Genomic DNA, 16,812 nt, shown 5'->3' on the forward strand with positions numbered 1-16,812 from the left:
TCACTCACCACGGCTACTGGGAAGGTTCGGAAGCGAAGGCAAATGGCGTGAATATCGTCCTGCACTACCGGCCCTACGAGTAATGCTTCGTTCAGCGAGTGACCGGAGGACGTCTTGGCGGAGGCATCAAAGACGACGCGGACCTTTGTTGTCGTGCTGGCCTCCTTTAGCACTGGGTGATGCGGAAGGAAACATTGGTTTGATCCTTCAACCTCCTCGTCGGACACCAATCGCATATGGCCTAACTCCAAATACTCTCGCATGAACTTATGGTACTCCTCTTTCAACTGGGAATCTCGGTGCAGTCGGCGCTCGAGGAGCTCGAAACGACGCAGTGCTGTAGCTCTCGATTCTCCAATAAGCTCATCAAAATTTTGTTTCCGTGGTAGTCGTACTATGTATCGTCCTTCAGGGTTCCGACTGACTGTTGACGCATAGAGGTCTTCGCATTTCTTCTCGTCCATCGAATAAGCAGATCTGGTCGGAAGTTCCTCTATCTCCCAGAAACGTTCCAAACTTTCTTCGAGCGATACCAAGGACATGGTGGTGATGGAGCAAGCGGATGCTTCTTGGCGGTTCTTGGGGGTATTGACGGCACCAGATACTATCCAACCGAAGGCGCTGTCTACCAGCAGTGGTAGGGAATCGGACAAGTGAATTCTGGCGGCAGACTTGAAGCATGAGAAGAAGTGTTCATTCCCGATGATCATGTCAATACCGGAGCTCAGGTTGAAGTTTGGATCAGCATAGAACAAGTCTTGGGGCAGGTTCCAATCTGCGATGGGCACGTCTTGGGCAGGAAGTTTAGGGATGACGCTTTTAAGGACCAGGAAATCAACGTCGAGAGCGAAATCTTCCTTTCGTGAGCGAATCTGCGTTCGGACAGCATTGCGAGCGTGCTGAGGCTTTTCTCCAACTCCATGAATCAAAACGTTCACTTTGCTGCGTTGCAATCGTAGGATCTGCGCCATGTTCTCGGAGATTATGTTCGGCTGGGATGCACAATCCAATAGAGCACGTGCCAAATGCTCTTGACCATAGCAGTCGACGACCTTGAGAACCACTGTCAACATAAAGACGTTTCTACCACAACCTTGCATTGGAATACTGCATACGCTCTCTTCTGGCTTGGACAACGTGGACGCTGACAGCAGTTCAGCTGGACCCGAAGTGGCTACGTTGGTTTGCACGGAAGACTTGGAAGCACCTGACGACGATGGTTCAACATTGGGACGATTGGAACTCTCAGAGTAGGCAGCGTGGATCAGGGAGTGGTGACGCTTTTGACAAACCTTGCAACTGTACTTAGAGGCACAATTCCGAGCGAGATGGTCGTTGCGGAAGCAGTTGAGACAAAGTCGTTTGGAATTGAGGAGACTCATCTTTTCGGCAATTGGAAACTTCTCGAACTTGTAGCACTTTATCAGAGGATGGCGTTGATCACAGGCGTAGCATTTCATCGACGAACCTTCGACAGCTGCGTGAGAAGAAACCTTGATCGGAAATGGCTTTCTGGGAAACGAAGTTTGTGGCTGTGGAGTGACGGACTGATGGTGCTGGTTAACCGAGATCGATTCGAGGACTCGCATACGACGATGGAGGAATTCAACGAGGTGTTTGTACGTAACAGCATTCAGAGTGGACGCATAATCCTCCCAGGCCTTCAGGGTATCATCATGCAATCGCGTACAAAGGATGTGCTCCAGCATGGTACTCCAGCTATCCACAGGTTCGCCCAGCTGACCTAATATTTTCACATGCCGCTCGAAGTCATCAACTATGGCATGCAAGGCGGATGCAGACTCTCTCTTCATCTTCGGACAGTCCAACAGTGCTTGGAGGTGGCGTTTTCGTAGGAGGTACTCATTTGCGTAACGGCTGACGAGAGCGTCCCAAGCCAATGGATAATTTGCCGCGCTAATCCCAATTGACTCAATTAGTTGAGCTGCTTCACCTTTGATAGCAGCCCTTAGATAATGGAATTTTTGGATGTCCGCCACATCCGTGTTTGTGTGTATTAGTGCCAGAAACGTGTCGTGAAAGGCTAGCCAGTCTTTGTAGTCCCCCGAGAATTCAGGCAACGAGATAGTAGGCAGTTTCAGACCCTTTAGAGTGGAAGGAGCCCCGGTGGTAGTGGGTGGAGGAAGATTTCCGTTCACATTAATAGGAGCAGGAAGTTTAGAGCGTAGGAAAGCTTTTATTTTAAAGAGCAACGGTTCAAAGTTAGAGCGATAGGACAGATTCCTCACCATGCCTTCGTTACCTTCCTCCATTTCCTCTAACTCGGCCTGCACGTCCTCCAACCCCTGCCAAATCACGTCCAAATTCTCCAACCGCAATTCGACCTCGAGCTTGTCCCGTTCCTCCTGGTACTGCGCCATAAACTGCTCAGCACGTCCTAGCGAGGCGAGTAGGGTAGTGCGACGGGAGGCCAAAATCTGCTTTCGGCGTTCGTCGGCCATGCTGCGGATGGTTTGACGTGGGACGAAGAACCTGACGAACAAAAAGACCAGGAAGCACTGGCGCACAGGAAATAAAACACTTGGAAAGGTGCTCACCTGACCAAGGCAGTCAATATGCCTTGTACAATTTCAATCCGCAGGAACACAGCATGCAACGTATAAACAGGCCGTCGATTGGCACTACGGACCACGGCGTGGTCGTCGGGCTGTCCACCAGAGCGTAAGGTCGACACTTCGGGAAACTCACAGGAAGGATTCGGCATGCACAGTCAGTCACAAGCTTCACTGCTGTACACGCTGGCGTTGGATTCGAGGCAAGCACACTAGATGGCCACACCCGGTATGGGTTCGTAGGATTAGGAGACACAGGCACGGAATTCTTCGTAGCTCGGTGCGATGGCGTAGCTAGGCGATGGCGAACGTCCACTTTCACCGTTGATGAAGATCAGCACCGAATCGGCATGCACATGCGAAGCAAAAAGATCTAAAAAGCACCAGCAAATAGCGAGGGATATTGTTGGACAGGCAATTACCTTCTGCCTGATCTCAACAGGCCTTGAATTTATCAAAAAAGCAGGAACGGATCCAGGAACTCGGGGCACCAGGTCGGATGATACCACGATGTTGGATGGCGTCACTAGGGATCACAATAGGTTCTCTTTGTCCCTATTCAGGCTTGGCAATGATGGCGGTATATTCAATAGCCGGATGGCTACTATGGCGTCGAGAAGGCTCCACAATACGGACGGAACAATCGCTTTTGTTCTGTGCGTGGCGTCGAAGATGGCGAATCCAGCGGGCAGCGTGGTCCCGCGGACGGAAAGCGAAAACGGTCGGAGACGTCTTCACGGACGGAATTGCCACACTCCTGGTCACGGCACCAGTTTTATGTTGAGGCAATGGCTCGGGAGTGGCAGGACGTGGCCTCGGGAGGGACCCTACTTCGGCGTAGCGACTCACCATCAACGGGAACCGGTCATCAAACTACCACCTCAGCTGCAGCAGATCGATGGGAATAGGCGATGGAGCTTCTTCTCGTCACTTTAAACACTTAGAACTCCACTTCTTAGACTCGAACACAATAACTTTATTGAAAGAACTAAATTTCAATTTTTATTCCGAATTACTTTTTACTCGGCACAAATTGCAACCTTGCAGCTTGATAGGTGGGCGATAACTAACTTTATTTTCAGCTTGTGGCGATTTAATTTCTGCTATATTGAACAGCTGACTCGGGCTATGTGTTGGTGAGGTTTGCCGAACCTACACTACTTTAATTTGACATTTGTCGAACTAGTTGCAAAGTGGATTCTGCATTAGCAAAAAATGAAAAAGGCCCTAGCATTTACCCGGTCCTGAACACTACCAAAGTGTTGAATGAAAGGCTTCGATCTATACTTTATTAGAAAAATACAGAAATCATTCAAATACTTGATTTTTGTATTACAAGTGGCACTGGCCAAAATAGAAGCATTGTCGCAGTTTTGGTCATATTCTCAGCTTTGGTTTCTATTTTGGCCAATCACGTGTATTTCTTATGGGAGTGGCCAAAGCACCCTGGTCAAAATAGATATATGGGAGCTGATTTTTTAAGGAAAATAATTTTTTTCTTCCAGTTTTTAATCAAAATGTATGGTTTTTACATCTGTAATCATCATATTATATTAGAATCTACTAGTAAAAAAATAAATTTATACCGATTTAGATCGTAACAGGCTGAATACCGCACTATGGCCAAAACTCCGGGCTGGCCAAAACTGAAGCTTCTACCCTACACGTGATTGGCCAAAATAGAAATCAAAGTTGGGAATATGGCTGAAAACTGACTAGAACTATTTTGGCTAGTGCCACTTTCAATGCAAAAATCAAGTATTAGCTTGATTTCTGCATGTTTCCTTCAAAACATAGATTGAAACCTTTCATTTGATACATTGGTAGTTATCATAGGATTATTGATTATTTTTATAAAAATGATTTCCCTTAGACTGACCAAAATCTGTGCCCGCACCCTATCGTATCGATAAATTTTATCCGATAATATCGATCGTTCATTGAATCCTTTGGCCACGAACCATCTCTCCTGTCGTGTTTCGCATGAGCTCATAGACCCGTTTTCAATAAATTTGGCTCTTTTCAGCAAGTATTTTATGCTTTCATTGTGTTCATCATCGTGTTTTGTCACTTAATCTTGTTTGTACACCGCAACTGCAAAGCCTCTGTGAGATTTTCGGTTCTTGTGCTTCCGATTCGGCTACGCGTGCATGCATACCTTTTCGCGAGCTTCCCACGATTGGTTCTCATTGAATCGACTCCGTTTAGACTTCTGCTTAGAATACTTCCTGGGTTGTTTCGAATTTCATCCTCATCAGAGCCACCATCATCATCATGGCCTTCAAAAACATGGCCTTATCATTACGCCTGGAGATCATCATTGATTTTTGTGTGACATATTTTGTGTATTACCCCTTGCATCATGTTCATCTAATTCCGTTTGTCCCGAATTCGTCGAAAATCGATGGTGCTCTATAACAACCATGGGATGTGAAGAGTTAACAAACTTTAGTTCCATTCCTTCACCATCACTTAGGTCTTAAACTAGGTTTAACAATATGGGTAAACAAGTGAGTGGTGAAAAAAACAAATATATGATTTGTGGGGTTACTTCTCTCACTAAAGACGATTTTCTGGTGGTAGTAAATTCGAAAAGTTCATCGTGTAGAGTAGGGCGGGCAAGATGAGCACTAGCGTGGTTCAAAAAATCGTTTTTGCTCCACAGCGCTTATTCGATTCGTAACCAGAGTCTATGCCTTCTCCCAAAATTTGAGCTCATTTGGTTGAAAACTGAGACTGCACAAGCCCTTCAAAGTTTGTATGGGAATCACTGGGAAAACGATGGTTTTTATTCAATCGACCGTAGTATTTCCCCAAGTACCCTACGCTTTATTAGCTACAACTTTGCTGAAGACTGCATTCAAATCGCATGTCTCATTAATTAGTTACCGATTTTTATTCAGAATCTAAATCTTTTCTCATGATGGTTAAACTACTCGGTGGGCATCACTGCATTTTACAGTAAAACATAGTAGCCATGATTTCCGTGTGCTATCTTTGGCGCCATATGCAGCAATGTTGCCTGCTGGAAAGCTGAAGGATCATTGTTAAAGCTTGTGCATTTGGTTCAAATCGATAACTAACTAATGAGGCGTGCGATTTGAATGCGGTCTTCGGCAAAGTTGTAGCTGATAGAGTAGCCTAGGATTACCAAGGGTCAACTAATCCTCTAGGGCACTTGGGGAAATGCTACGGTCGATTGAATGAAGAACATCGTTTCCTCATAGTAATTCCTATACAATCTTTGAAGGGCTTGTGCAGTCTCAATTTTCAACCAAATGAGCTCAAATTTTGAGAGAAGGCATATAATCTGGTTACGAATCGAATGAGCGGTGTGGATCAAAGACGATTTTTTGAACCACGCTAATGAGCACCCTAGGATCACGTTGAGTTTATTGAAAGTTAACACAATTTTTCAAAGTAAGAAATCAAACTTTGAACTAGTCAAATTGTAATCTTAATTTGAACCATTTCGAAATTCATTAAAACGACGTACTTTTTAGGCAAATATTGTCCCGAAAAAGATGTTAAACAGCTTTCCGTATTATAACCTGATAACATGGACTTTAAAAGCATTGAAAAAAGTGTTTTTGTCATGGAAAACATGCAATTGAAAAATCACTGTGATTTCACCCATTTCCCCCCAGAGAAAGCACATTTTCGGTGCACTCGTACAGCTAATGCATTGTATCACACGCAATATGTGAACATGTCAAATGCAAGCTTATTTATCGTAGAATCGACCAACCGAATGATATTCCGCACTATTTGTCATAAAATTATCAAATTTAAGTAATTCTTACTTGGAGAATGTTAAGTTGAACCATTTGTAATCTAAATTTGAACTAGTAAACGGGGGCGAGCTTCCAGTGTTGGCCGGCAGACTGCGCTAGTGGTTGTTTTGTTTACTCTTGGGGGATGAAACATTCCAAATTTAGTTTCCAAGTTCCTGAAGACTTTAGAACATTCTTAGTTGAAATTCCACTGTCTAATGAAAAATAGTTATGGAAATTAGCAGATCCATGTGTTTTTCTATTGTTTAGCACAAAATTGGCTGTTGTGAGAGATGCTCGAGCTGCTGCCGCCAGTAGTTCAAATGAGCATGAGCATGAGCATGATTGACCGCCCGCGGTTGCTCCTCTGTTATTGCAAGGACAACTGCATTTACACAAAGAACCTACAGATGATGCTTGGGATTAGCTTTCTCTTCATTGTGTAAATGCTGGAATCCCAATACTTTTCAATAAGCAATACCAGCGCCGGCCGCGTCCGAATGCAGGTCAATTGAGGATAGGGAAGGAAGTGATGACGTGATTCTCGCTTAGGCCAATAACCGAGGAATTCTCTGCGTTACTACGAGAAATCACTAGGAGTTTGGACAGGGGATATGGAGATGTGTTGAGGATTTCGTCGTGATAAACGAATGTAATGTTTTGATTCGCGATTAATAATGCGCTCGCTAAGAAATACCCTTCTAAGCCTTGGATGACGAACGCGATCTATTGTGCCTCAAAACTCACTCTACATTGTAGGGTTTGTACTGGCATGCACTCTCTATGTTTACATTGAGTGTGTAGATGGTGCGAATTGAGTTGTTACGAATGAGCGTGTAGAGTGACAGTTGCGATAAAGTGGAGCGTCGGCGGACGACGGACAGCGAACCTGTGGGAAGTCTGGTGAATCCGAACGAGCGGAGAAAGCTTCTGAACTGGAGAGCTGGAGTTTGCCGTTGCGAGAGTTGCTTCCGGAAGTGGACCCTACAATTGGCGACGAGGATGGGATGGAAGGCCTCGTATACGGTGAATGTTTTTGGCCCCTTGGACGTGTTTGTTTTCAGATGGATTGCTGGCAGGTTGGTTGGTGTTGTGATGATGGGAGAAACGGTGCAAAAAAAAAATTTGGCAGGTGAAGTTAAAAGAGGAAGTGTAATTATTTGCACGTAATTGATGACATAATTTTTGGACAGCTCATTGAGAGAGCGTGCTGGTATGATGTTTCAGTGGAGAAGTGTGAATGCGCGTGGTACAATCGGTATTTATCTGAACAATTTTTTTCAACCGTGGCGGGTTGCCGGTTGAAGAAAATTTTAACCGTGGCGGGTGCCGGTTGAAAGGACAATTGAGACCGTGGCGGGTGCCGTTCGAAAGGAATTTAACCGTTGCGGGTGCCGGTTACAATTGAGGCCGTGGCGGGTTGCCGGTCGAAAGAAACATTTGATCGTTGCGGGTTGCCGATCAAAGAGAATGATTAACCTTGAAAGTCCCTACAAGGGTGCTTGGGAGCAAGGTAGTGATTCCATGGCTTGGGGGCGCCTGGAGAAGGATTCGTAAATTCCTGCAATCAGGTGACATCGAGGTGTTGTGTTGTCATGACTTGAGGGTGCGTTGAATACACAATAGTAGTTGGTAGTGGTTTTGGCAGTTCCTGTAACCACAACATGGTAACATTTCCATGGCTGGGGGGCGCATGGAAATAAAGTAATTTACTTTAGAAGCTCCTTCCTTCAGGTAGGGTGCTTGGGAATAGGGAAGTGTTTCCATTACATCTCGAAGAAAACCAGAGTATATTAGTGGATCCATTGATTGGGAACAGTGTGATGATTGGCAGGATGATGGAGAGGCGATGCCTTGCATGTTGTGTTTCCAGGCAGTGTAGTGTTTCTATGAAGTGATCAGAAAGCGCCACTGTAGCCTAGTGTGTTTGACGTAACTCCACTGCTGTCACAATGTTAATGCCCATATACGCCGGCGGCTTTGTTTACATGCGGTGAACACTAGAAAAGTTTGCTTCATTGATCCATTGATTCTGGCTTGGAAGAGGAGAACAGGGTTTTCGTAGTTCGATGGATTTGATGCAACAGTTGTCACAATTACACCAAGCGAACGTGTGATGTTCGATGGTTTGTGCTAGGGGTGGAAGGGAAAGCGAGACATGTTTTGTTTACTGACCCGGATGCTGGATTCAAGAATGGATTGTTGATTATACCAAGAGTTGCTGAAATTTGGTTGTTGAAGATTGGCTAGCTATCTGTACGCGGATGATTGGGATTGGAATGGTGAAAATTGGTTGGACTTTGTGCGTCATTGAATTGCGCACTTGAGAAGTTGGCTGAAAAATAAAGTATCTAGTGTTGAAAGGAGTTGACATCTATGATTAATAAATCTTACACCGTTCACCGAAGGGGTCAGCAATATTATGAGAAGCAGTGTGTAGTTCGAATGAAGCATAAGTTCGGAGAGTGACACACGTGGCTCCTATCAAATAAGGCACAGACAGAAAAAGTGACAGTAGAGAAAATAGTGACTTCAAGGTTTTGGGTTTATTGTGAATGGCCAAGATGTGTTGTGTCAAGAAAACTGAAATTTTTGAGAGGTAAAGAAATCCTTAAGGTATGTTTTTGTTTGGATTTGTTAAGTGTGGGAACTCACATCGACCCGGAAACCTCTGCACCAATGGAAAAAGTTAACTGGTTGAAGAGTTAAAACATTTGGAGTGTGAAAACAGGCATTGCCCTATGAATTTAGGCATTTTGTCTTACTTTGTCTAGTTTCTCTCATATACATTAATTATATTCATTCACTTGCTTGACGCATAGGTGCAGTGCGGCTTATAGAATTCTATTGAACTTTGGCGAATAGAGTGGCTTCTCTAAATTATTTCCTTGTCATGGAAAAGTGAACATTATGTGAAACTATTGACAAAGCTATTGACTGTTCATTAATAAAAGGTTGGAAATAGAATTGGAAAAGGTTTGAAAAGCCAAGGGGATGTTATTCGAAAATAGTTGAGCCACGTCACATCACGTTGATGTTGGGGAGCATGTGGGCCAGCATGCAAAGATGCAAGGTGGTTGATGGTAGCTGCTGAACACAGTGTCTTGTTTTGTGGATTGTTCTGATAATTTGTATTACGGGGTTTGATAATTAAGGAGGGGAAGGTTATGGATAATTGTTTCTGGTTTCGCGGATGTGTTTTCGTGTTTGACAGATGTTGGATCTCCAGTTAGTCCAATGCAGTGGTGCTTGGGCTGAAGTATACTTCGGGCTAAATTGAGATTTAGCGTCTAAGCCGCGGGCCGCAGTTTGAGCAACACTGTTCTAATGGATAGGGCATGCAATTTCTAACCCAGAGAAGCTGAGTTGGATTCCCGTCTCGATCGTAAGGTATTCGAGACTTCCTGGATGTGATATATCAATGAGCTTTCCACAATGTCTAATAGCAGGTGGGGAAGGTCCTTGATGTTAGATTGCTTATGGAATGTTGCAACTGGGCAGGTCAAAGTCAAGCGGAGGCATTGTGGATTGTTGTTTTCAAGTATTAAGTTGCATAGCGTAAATGATGGGTGCTGAGTGATAATAAGGCTGGTATTGCATTTCAGAGCATGGGTTAAATTTGCTGAATTCAAGGGATTCTGTAGTTTTAGTGTTACATAAAGAGAGATTGTTTAGATGTCAGGTTCATATCATTTTTTTAAAGAAAGGTGGGGGTGTAGGGTTTGTACTGGCATGCACTCTCTATGTTTACATTGAGTGTGTAGATGGTGCGAATTGAGTAGTTACGAATGAGCGTGTAGAGTGACAGTTGCGATAAAGTGGAGCGTCGGCGGACGACGGACAGCGAACCTGTGGGAAGTCTGGTGAATCCGAACGAGCGGAGAAAGCTTCTGAACTGGAGAGCTGGAGTTTGCCGTTGCGAGAGTTGCTTCCGGAAGTGGACCCTACATACATAAGTATTCATTCGCAACTAAGGAGAACACAAAGCTAAACACCGACGCATCTGTAGTTTTCATTTCCGCGCGAGACAATGCTGAACGCGATCGATTCACAAGTATTAACAATATAACACGTGATAAATAAATCAGACAGATCTTACCGCATTGTTCGCCGTCTATCTTTTACCGACCCTCTCTTTTTCCAGAAATTCATGCAGCCTTTAAAATTCATGCAACCTTTAACTCTTAGAACCTCTTTTACTGAACATAAAAACTTGATTAGGAAAAATGCCGTTACTTGAAGTAACGGACTAATCAAAGTGTGCCTCAAATATAAAAATTAGACTAAACAGACAAAACTTAATCTAACAAAAATATCTACGGTAATTGCACAAATATTATCTTAATTTGATACAGTAAACAATAGTATGAAACGAGCTCACCCATTCATGTGCCTCCATTTATCTCTCCATCGCTGGTTGTCCTGGTTTCTTGTACTCGAACGAGGCTAAAAATCAAAATTCAAAAGAACCACTAAATGCATCCACGGTAACGCGTCGAGTTCGAGCCCGAAATATTTTGCTTCCACCGGAGAAGCAAGCGACTGGAATGGAACAAGACACACTCGCGCCGATCGAACGATTTTTCGGTTCTGAATCGAGCTCAGGCCCGAAAGATTTTGCTTCCACCGGAGAAGCACGCGGCTGGAACTGAACAAGAAACACCCGCGCCGGTCGAACGATTTTTCGGTTCTCTGCTGCCGCCAGTAGTTCAAATTAAGATTAAAATTGGTTCAAATAATGATTACGATGGTTCAAATTAAGATTAAAATCATTGTTGACGAATAATCGAATTTTTCAATGAAATTCGGTGCAAATACAAACTTTTTACCATTTAACAGAAAGCTTATACCCGTGGCTTTCATGTACATAAGATTTTGCCGTAGTAATTTATTTCCATGTGGGAGAAAAAATCACTCAAAATTTGCGCTACTTCTAGGCTGACCAGATTTGTCCCGTTTAAATACGGGACACATTTCGGAAACTCAACAAAAAGAAAATCAATGTCCAAAAACAGAACTGCATGTTGTTAATAATGCTATTTCAGCTAGAAAGAACGAATAATTGAGCCAAAAACGTTAACTATGCACCAATGACGAGTGTTTGAAAATTTGGTTGTCCCGTTAAATACGGGACGGATGGTCAGCCTAGCTACTTCGGAAAGCCGCAATATGGTTTAACTTTTGATTACCTACCCTATAAGGAGTGAATGGATCTAGACGTTCACTGGATATTTTTCAACTAAAGTGAAATTATGCACGGAAAAATGAACGAAAACAAAAATGCCAGTACTTAATGTTCTACAATTGGCGAATTACCCTATATTTTAGCAGGTAAACTTGATTTCTACGCTCGTGAGCGGCTATTGGTACACGAGTGGCTATTTATACATTGAGGGTATATTACCCTAATTAAATTCGGCAGTGCTAAATTGTCCTACATGAGTGGTGCATATGTTTATGTTTTTTTATGGAGCAAATCATATTTTATATGGTGCAGTTTGATAACACTTAAAGCCTGTCCACGTTAAATTTCGGACACCAAGTCGTTGGTATCACAAGCAGTCCAGTGGCAAAATATGCAAATGTTGGTGCTTCCTGATTAATTTAATCCTTAATCTAGAAGAAAAGCTTTAGTTCATTCAATTCGGTTGATGTGCGGTAAAGTTATGACGTTTTGAAAAAAAGTGATGAAATGGATTTTGTAAAAATGCGATAAAAATATAAGAAAGTGTGGTCCTGTATCATCAAAAATAAATTGTATTGTACCACCAACGATTCCTGAAATGGGTTTATTTTGAAGTACTAGTCCTGTCGAATTTCTTACGAGTTAAAGGATGTTTATTTTTACAACCAGAATCAAGATTGTTATTAGTGTCTGCAGGTTAAGAATGATAAAGAAATCGATTTTTCGTATGCCTCTTAAACCAGAGATGGTATGGCAACAATATACATATCTAGGACCAAAAATTGCCACCTTGAAGAAGCACTAGCCTTCCTGTACCGAACCATGTTCATGTTTTGATTTATCGCTGTAAGTTTTCAAAAAATCATCGAATCACGTCAATCTATTGTACCGTGTATGCATCAAACTTTGCGCAGTTAAGAAAAATAAAATTTCTAATCGTTATAAAAATACAAATAAACAAATAATATCATGAACAACATGCTCATACGATAGACTAATGACCCTTCTTTGAGTCTGCAATATTTAAAAAATCATAATATGAATTAAAAAAATACTTAAAATAGAAAAACTATTTCATTGCCTTGTTCCTAACTTTGCGCACAAAATCTTCGATTGTTCCTAACTTTGCGCATGCTATGGATTGCTTGAAAAAGTCATCAAAAATACTATTATTTAGTGTTTCCCCATTGAACTAAAGTTATTCAGGTAGTGTGCTCTTAACTGATCTTTGTTGAAATACTTTGTCCTACGAGACAGGGGCGACGGAGGCCTCCGGCAGTTCTTGAATTCGTCTGCGGTTCGTACTAGGCACCTGCCCTGTGAACAATCCAAAATTCATGAGGGGTTTTCCAGTGGGTAGAGATCAAAGGTAAAAGCTTCCTGATAAATGGAGTGATCGTTACGGATAGGAACAATAAGGGATCATTTAAATATGACGTCCATCTTTGGTGGGAGTGGGGTGGGGTTGGAGTTGTCTGAAAAAGTGTGATATGCCATGTATTAGGTATAGGTACTATGAAGCGTGACTGGGTAACCCGGGGGAGAAGGGGGTTCTAAAATTCAAAATAAATGGTGGACGTCATATTTGAATCGTCCCTAACATTGACCGCCGGAAAAGTCAAATGAAGGACTATTCACAAATCACGTAACATTGTAGACAGACCAAGAGTGACTGCCGTAGTGCTACGGTTCATACGATTTTCTACTAATTTCCATACAAAATTTGCTACATGGTGGAGGCAGGCCTGAAATTGTCAATACAATTGTTACATAATATTTAAATGGTTCATAAGTCATGTATTCACGTTCATCATGCATTTACTAAAAGTGCGCAAAAATTAGGAACACAGTGCAAATATTGGTTCCAAACATTGCGCACCACTATTTACTAGTTAAATTGAAAAAAATATTACGAACTGTGATTGATATTACTAGAATATCACCTTTTTGTCAATTAACTGCAAAATTAATCATCGTTGCACAGTTTTGTCGAGGAAAATGTTGATTTTAAGTAGAGTTACTTCTTGGCAGCCGTGTTAAGGCGAGGCAAATTTTGACGTTTTTGTGTATTTTTTGTTTATTATTCAACATAAACAAAGATTTTATGGTAATATAATTTTCGTCAAATAATGTTTATGTTTACACAATGCTAGTGCAATGATTAAACTGGTGAATATGTTGACATTTAGTTATTTTTTTAATTATTTTACAAGAATGCGCAAAGTTTGGACCTGCGCAAAGTTAGGTGCGCACACGGTATAATAAGTCAAAAAGTTCAAATTTCATTAAATTTGTATTGTTCATAATTATACTGAATTGATGATAGTTTAAACTCCTTCGATTGGAATCAAAAGTATATGCTATGAGAAACATTCAAGAACAAAAAACATGCCAGAAAACGCATACTTGTGAGAAAAAGCAAAGAAATTTGGAAAATAGGGCCCTTAAATTTGATATTTCGATCGGATCACTATAATGTCTCTACTGATGCCATAAACTAAAGATATACCCAATGTACATTTTTCAATTTTCCTTCGACCATAACATCATGTTTCAGTGATATTTTGTATGAAGTTGGTTACACCGTTTTCGAGATTCCGCAGTTTTTAGGTGTCCGAAATTTAACGTGGACAGGCTTTACGGAGCATTTATCTATTTTCTATGGTGCATTTTAATTTTTTTGTGCTGCGATATTCAATTTAATATGTGTGCAATTTTATTTTATCATGGAACATTTTAGTATTGGGTAATTCTTGCTGAGACCGGCCCACTATTTACACCTTGTCTTCAAAAATGTTTAAGGTGGCGATTATCCGAAAGTCCTCGCTAAAAAAGTAAAGAAAATGCATTTGGTTACTCGAATTGATGGACCCCCCGTTAGTTAGAGCCACAACAATTTTTGCAGACCTCTTGATTTTTGTCAAATGGTGGCTCATTTATACCGTTACAACTCGAAAGTTTCTCCAAAAACCACCTCAAAACAAATTGTTGTTGAAAGATAGAGCTACTATTTACAATAATAAAAAGTTGGGTCGGCCATATTGATTTTGGCCGGAATCTTGGATGTTTATACCAAAACATTTTTTTCACCATGATGGCAACCACCGATTTTCAAATTTTTTGCATCAATTGAAAGCTGAGACATTTAAAAAGTACATATCAATCAATTAGATTAATTAATCTTTCGCGAAGCTAGAACCGTTTTCGTAAAACACTATTTTTCAGACAGCTTATTTTTGATCTGTCATATCTCAGTGACCAGAGAACCGAATTGAATGAAATTTTGAACGTTTATCAACAATATATTAGTGCTTCACATTGTCTAGGCGTATTGTAAGCCTCGGAGTGTGGGTTCGATTCCCGATCCAGTCGATGAAAACTTTTCGTCAAACGAAAAATTCATCAATGGGCCACTGAATGTTCTGTGTATTGTCCGTTGTCTTGTGTAAGTAATGTGTTCAGTCTGTGCAGCCTCTGGCTGAAGACGGTGTGAATTGTCTTTTTACAAACGTTCAAAATTTCATTCAATTCGGTTCACTGGTTTCGGAGATATGAGTTCAAAAATTTGTTGCCTAAAAATAGTGTTTTGAGAACGGTTCTAACTTCGCGAAAGATTAACCAATCGAGCCCAAATTTGTACCCATGATGCACATATAATAGGTTGACAGTCAAAATTTGAGAATATTTGAAGCACTCTTTGAAAAGTTACAGCATGTTGAACTTCTTTGTGAGAGAAAAAAAGATGCCTATCCCAAACATTTTGGCCACCCCTGTATAGCAGCATAACTATCATCTTCTATCTATCTATAAAAATGCAGTGGCATACGTGGGACCGCGCATAACTCGCGAACGAAACGTTCGATTTGGGTCATCTTTGTTTTATTCTGTTAGTTTTCACCCAAGGAAGGTTTATGAGCCGAAAAACATTGAAAAATTAAGAGTTTTTGAAAATCGATCCACCATACATTTTGACCGGGGATTTGGGTCTTGCCTACAAACTTGAAACGTCAAAAAACGCAGTAGGCAAAACAAAGTTTGCCGGGTACAGCTAGTATTATTATAAAAATAATTTCACATATTTTTTCTGCATTCTCTCCCACCCACAGATACAATTCCGGCGGCAAATGTTTCTCGCAAGTGCACACCAAACACCTCACCGTGACGATCGACGCCTTCACGATACACAACTCGCTGTGGCAGGGCAAGAAGGCGAACCTGCCGAGCAAAAAGGACATGGCCCTGGTGATTTGAAGCACTCGCCGCGCCGGCGGTGGCGCCGATCGCCGACGATCTGTTACTGCAACAAAAGTGCTATAAGAAGGAATTCCTGCGCCTCAGGAATCTCTCGTTTTTTTTCTTGTTTTTGGCGTTCGCGTTCCAAGGAAGGAGCATACCTACTCTGTGTGTCAAAACAACAACTAACCTGTACTGCAACAAGCAAACCAGCAAAAAAAAAACAGGAATGGGACAGTATTTTTCTTCCTTCCCCGGTAAATCGTGTCGTCGTGCGTGTAAGTTTGTCTATTTTTTATTTTCCGAGGGAAAAGTTTTGCTGCAATTATGATGGGTGACCTCATGCAACGTGGATCCGAGGACAAAGGAACAATGCTCTGGGTAGTGAATGTGATTCTGATCATCAGCTTAGGGACTAGGGACTGCGCCAAACGAATTGAGTAGGTTTTCCAGGAGAAACTTGATTGATGAGCTAGTACCGCTTGATTTTCCGCGTTGTCCGTTATAGAATCTTAGCAGAGTCAAAGAGCATCCAGCTCGCCTTTCTTGTGTTTTTTTTCCTCTTTGTAAAAAAAACGTAGCCTTTCTCTTGTAAAATTCTAACCACACTTTCCGCTGCATGCTCTGAATAGTAGGATAACTCGAACAATTAACGACTGTTGTACATAGGCTATTATGGATATATCGATTATATTAGTTAGCGCTCTCTTTCTATTCCTCTAAAGTTACACAGAAAAAAAAAAACAAACGAGTTAAGTTCATGTTCATGCGGAAAGGTCACTTTTAGGAAATCAAATTACTTGTCATTGGACGCGAAAAAAAACAAAGTTCTGTTTGTTAGTAACTACCAACCACACTCTATCGATTGCACACCGTGGTCAATAAATGCGTGTAGGAAGTGTGAAAATTTTCCTCATTTGCATTAGGGGCATTTCTCTGCCTTCAGACAACCTGCCCTGTCCTGAGCATTTCCTGAATTAACATAGCGGGTGGAAACTGATAAAAAGGTCTTTAATTTTACTGATTTTCACTTTGGTCAAGGAAAGTT

The 16,812-nt window shown here is 41.8% G+C and overlaps 1 protein-coding gene across 1 annotated transcript in view; it reads left to right on the forward strand.

Moving 5' to 3' along the window:
- LOC134284294 (patronin-like) overlaps nucleotides 1-16,540 on the forward strand; it is a 57,042-nt gene extending 40,502 nt beyond the window's left edge. The window contains exon 8 of the mRNA XM_062843091.1: nucleotides 15,638-16,540. Within this exon, the coding sequence (XP_062699075.1) occupies nucleotides 15,638-15,782 (145 nt within the window). The 3' untranslated portion in view covers nucleotides 15,783-16,540. The remainder of the gene's footprint in view (nucleotides 1-15,637) is intronic.
- The last annotated feature ends 272 nt before the right edge of the window (nucleotides 16,541-16,812 follow it).

Source organism: Aedes albopictus, chromosome 3, assembly GCF_035046485.1.
Source record: "Aedes albopictus strain Foshan chromosome 3, AalbF5, whole genome shotgun sequence".
Lineage (NCBI taxonomy): Eukaryota > Metazoa > Arthropoda > Insecta > Diptera > Culicidae > Aedes > Aedes albopictus.